The following is a 4,702-nucleotide window of genomic DNA, read 5'->3' on the forward strand; positions in this document are numbered from 1 at the left end:
CCTCCCTCTGCTGCGGTCTCTCCCGTTGCGGAGCACAGGCTCCGGACGCGCAGGCTCAGCGGCCATGGCTCACGGGCCCAGCCGCTCCGCGGCATGTGGCATCCTCCCAGACCGGGGCGCGAACCCGGTTCCCCTGCATCGGCAGGCGGACGCGCAACCACTGCGCCACCAGGGAAGCCCAAGCCCCAAGCTTTACGGGACCCCCAGCCACTCGAGTCAGGCAGGGAGCCCTGCCCTGGAGGAGCACCAGGAGTTTCCTGGGAAGATGGTCCAGGGCCCCCTTACGTCCTAGTCCCCCTGACCACCTGCCTGCCCGGGGGCCCCTTACCTGCCGCTCAGGTCTGTGTGGCTCCATCAGCTTCACCACCTGCCCCTGCTGCACCAGGACCACCTGGGAGTCCCCGAGCCAGGCCACGTGCAGGGTGTTCCCGGCGATGAGCGCGCACACCCCTGTAGTGCCGCTCTGCAGCCGCTGCAGGGAGAGGGCGCACGTGGGTGAGGATGGCGAGGCCGCCACAGGCACACGCCCCACGCTGGCCAGACACCAACCCAGAACAGCGCTAAGCAGGAAACAGGAACAGACCGATGCACGCAGGGACCAGGCAGCATGAAAGGGGCATTTACATCAAGTCAGCAGAGCAGACTGCCGTGTCACGGTGTCAGAAAGCAGACAGGTGGGTGTCTGGGGAGCTGGGGGGTGGGGGCGGGGATGACTAAAGACAGAAGAATCTTTGGGGGTGACGAATACATCTGTTACCATGGTGAGGGGCACACGGGCATAGACACATGCCAAAACCTACCAGACGGTACTCTTTGGACAAGTGGAGTCTCTTCCATGTTAATTACGTCTCGGCAAAGGTGTTTTTAATAACACAGCCTAAACTAAACACCTCTGCTTCAGAGACTCCTTTCTTGACTAGAGCAGCAGCCCTGAGCTCCCGGGTGGCTGGGCTCCCACCTCACAGTCTTAGACCTGGAAAGTTTTCTGTTTAGATTCAAATCCAGCCTTGTTGATTCTGGTGAGGTCTGTGCTCAGAGCATCTGATGACAGTGCCTCCTGCCACCCCCCCCGCCCCCACATCTCCTCCTGAGCCTTGTCGACGGAGCCAGGCCTGAGCTCTCTGGGCCTGTTTCTTGATCTCAGAAAGGAACACGATCTTAGTATCCACCCTGCTAGAAGGACCCCCGAGGTTCCAAGGTGAGGTTCAGTGGACAGTAAGGTCGCAGAGGGACGGGATGCATCCTTTCTTCTTTCAGAAACAAATGCCTCATCGCGGTAACTGCCGACACCAGCAGCCTAGGGAGACCTGCCCGGGGGGAGGTGTTTGGGGGGGTGGGGAGCATCAGGTGGACCACGTATTGCTGCTTTCCGTTATTGCCCTTCGCCGATGGTGCGTTTTTCACAAATTGAAAGTTTGTGGCAACCCTGCCTCGAGCAAGTTTATTGTCACCATTTTTCCAACAGCATTTGCTCACTTCCTGTCTCTGTGCCACATTTTGGTAACTTCTGCGATATTTCAAACTTTTTCATTATTATTGTTCTCTGTCATGGTGATCTGTGATCAGTCATCTTTGATGTTCCTACTGCAAAAAGATCACGACTCGAAGGCTCAGATGATGGCTAGCATTTTTTAGCAATAAGGTGTTTTTCACGGTACGTGTGTTGTTTTATTTTTTTTGTTTGTTTTTTTTTTTTGTGGTATGCGGGCCTCCCTCCGCCGCGGCCTCTCCCGTCGCAGAGCACAGGCTCCGGACGCACAGGCCCAGCGGCCACGGCCCACGGGCCCAGCCGCTCCGCGGCACGCGGGATCCTCCCAGACCGGGGCGCGAACCCGGTTCCCCCGCATCGGCAGGCGGACGCGCAACCACTGCGCCACCAGGGAAGCCCCACGTGTGTTGTTTTAGACGTTAATTCTGCTGTACGCTTATAGATGAGGGTACAGTGCACGGTACGTGTGTTGTTTTAGACGTTAATTCTGCTGTACGCTTATAGATGAGGGTACAGTGTAAACATAGCTTTTATCTGCACTAGGAAACCAAAACATTCATGTGACTCGCTTTATCCCAACATGCACGTTACAGAGGTGGTCTGGAACCAAACCCGCAAGATCTCAGAAGTCTGCCTGTATCGGTGCTGTGTTTTGTTTTCTGTACTTTATGATGTTTAGACAAATCAAGGGCCTTCTGAATCCTGAAGAAAGTACCCCTCCCAGGGCTAATTCCTAAAGAGAGCAAATGTCTCCCCAGGGAGTGTGCCTTTTCTGCACAAGCCAGGTGGTCTGAGCCCATGTCCTCAGCCAGGGTCCCTTGCCAGGCCAACATCTCCCTGGCCTGGATGGCTGGGGACCACCCCGTAGCCCAGAGCCTATCAGGCTTATTCAAACTATCTGGTCCTCAGCTTGTGACGTGCCTGCCTACGGAGGTCACATTGAAGCCTTGGGGCCACGCTTTCCTCTCTCTCGGCCTCCTGGCTGACCCTAGTGCTCCCCGTGTGGCCCTGCGTGGGGTGGCGTCTCCTCTTGCAAACCACAAGGCAGATGCCTCTGCATCTGTCATCCCACTGTACCCGATTAGAAGGAAATCATGGGTGCATTTTAAGACAAGCTGCCCTTCCCCATGAGGCCCTCACACCCTCTGCTGGAGTGGGGACAGCCTCACACTGCTTCTATTCAAGCCCCCTTCCAGGCACAAGTGAAAGGACACGACTGCCAGCAGGGCTGAGCGAGGGCCTTCTGCCAGCACCGGCCACTTCGGCTTCCTTCCCTCTGCGAGGCCTGGCCCCTGGCCCCACCGCGGTTCTCACCTCTCGCCTGGCTTTCCAAAGGAACATCTCATCGGTGCAGCAGAAGGCTGCTCGCAGGGCCCCCGCGGGGTCAGTGGGCAGCTCTGGTCGGTGGGCAGTGACAGCGTGCACGTGCACAGATGCGTACCTCGCGGCGTCCACCCCTCCGTGCCCATCGAACACAGCAAAGTAGGCACGCTCCACAGAGTCCTGGGGGGGAGTGTGGTGGGGGTCACAGTCCTGCCGGCCCTGGGCCCGACTGAGGCCGCAATCTAGCCAGAGACTCTGGTCTGGGGGTGGAGGTGGGCACTTCTGGGACAGAGTGTGGCAGGACAGCATGGTTTCCACCACTGGACAGGCTACGTCGGGGGGTCTGGGAGAGGATGACCCTTGGGAGCCTCAACTTCTGCTCTGGGCCCAGTTGGGGGGAGCATGGGATGAGGGGAGAGGCGCCAGGTGGCTCCCAGTGGGTGGGGAGAGCAGGCTCAGCAAGCAGGGGTCCAGGTGCATGTGGTGCTGGGGCCTCCCTTTCCTCAGCCGGGAAAACCAGGGGCTGGGGGCTGCCCAGGCCCAGGAGCGCTGGGACCTGGCCCCCTGACGGCAGCCGTGGTCATCCCTCCTGTCTCGGCTCCAGCCGGCAGCCCCGCGCGGCACCCACGGTCCTCCCCTGACCTTGCAACCTCCCACTTCCCGCCCAGCCCTCCCCGCCCAGGCAGAGCACTCACCGATAGGCCAAAGAGCATGTTGAAGGCAGGGAGGCACACGTGCCGGTCCTCCATCCTGCGGCGGGCGTTGCGGATGGCGTGCACGGAGACCAGCCACTGCCGCTGCGGGACCCGGGCAGCCGTGGGCACCTGCTTCTGCCACTGGCTGCACACTTCCCAGAGCCGGTCAAAGAGGCTCCGCGCCAGGCCCGCAGCGTCCAACACTGAGGGGCAGGGCAGGGGGTTGTTAGGGAAGCGCTACCGCAGGCCCTCGGGGGCTCCTCACTATCCACCCGCTTCCCGTGGCTACACTTCCCGTGGCCCCTGTAGCCCGTCGCCGCCCAGGGCCTCCTGAGCACAGCAGCCTAAGAAACCACGCGGACAGCCTGTGTCATCAGCATGAGAAGTGTCTGGTTTGGCAACACACACGAGGAGCACCTCCCCACATCAACATGGCGAGGCCACGCCCCTCACGGGAGCCCACCCCAAGGAAAGAGCCGGATATGCAAAAATAATTTAAGAACAAGTACAGAATCATTTATAATTGTGCATTAATTAGAAATAATATACATCCAACAAGAGAGCAAACTATGGTCTGTTCTCCCGGTGACGAATTAAGCTGCTATTTTTCACAATTAAACACGTAACTGCCATTCGGCCCAGCAATTGCACCCTGGGGCTCAAATCCCAGAGAAATGGAGACTAGTTCACATGAGACATGTGCCCGGTGGTCCCAGAAGTGTTATCTGCAACAGCCAAAAGCTGGAATCAGCCCAGACATCCTTTAACAGGTGAATGATAAACTCCCAAACATCGCACCCCGAACAGTGCTCACAGGAAGGAAGGAAAGAGCTACTGACACACAGAGACCTGGGCGAATCTCAGGGAACCACACTCAGTGAAAAAAGCCAATCCCATGTGATTCCATTTATACGCATACTTGAAACGACAAGATTATAGAGATGGGTGGCTGTCAGGGGTTAGGGTGGGGAGGGGGTATTGGTATTAGGGTAGCTATAAAGGTAACATGACATCCTTGTGGGATGAGATTACATCATGATCCTAGTCGTGATATTTCACTAGTTTTCGAGATGTTACCATTGGGGGAAACAGGATAAAGATGCAGGGGGTCCCTCACTGTTACTTCTCACATCCGCACGTGAGGCTATGGTTAGATGAGTTTAATTTTTTCTTTTTTCTTTTTTTTTTTTTTTTT

General features: G+C 57.4%; 1 protein-coding gene across 3 annotated transcripts in view; it reads right to left on the reverse strand.

The window, feature by feature from the left end:
- The window catches only part of PPM1F (protein phosphatase, Mg2+/Mn2+ dependent 1F), a 29,463-nt gene that overhangs the window by 12,207 nt on the left and 12,554 nt on the right, over nt 1-4,702 (reverse strand). For all 3 annotated transcript variants that reach the window (XM_028480452.2, XM_028480451.1, XM_007130606.4), the window contains 3 exons: nt 3,508-3,710; nt 2,804-2,992; nt 329-472 (listed from right to left, as the gene is read on the reverse strand). In XM_028480452.2, coding sequence (XP_028336253.1) covers nt 329-472; nt 2,804-2,992; nt 3,508-3,710 — 536 coding nt within the window. The remainder of the gene's footprint in view (nt 1-328; nt 473-2,803; nt 2,993-3,507; nt 3,711-4,702) is intronic.

The sequence above is a fragment of the Physeter macrocephalus genome, chromosome 19 (assembly GCF_002837175.3).
Source record: "Physeter macrocephalus isolate SW-GA chromosome 19, ASM283717v5, whole genome shotgun sequence".
Lineage (NCBI taxonomy): Eukaryota > Metazoa > Chordata > Mammalia > Artiodactyla > Physeteridae > Physeter > Physeter macrocephalus.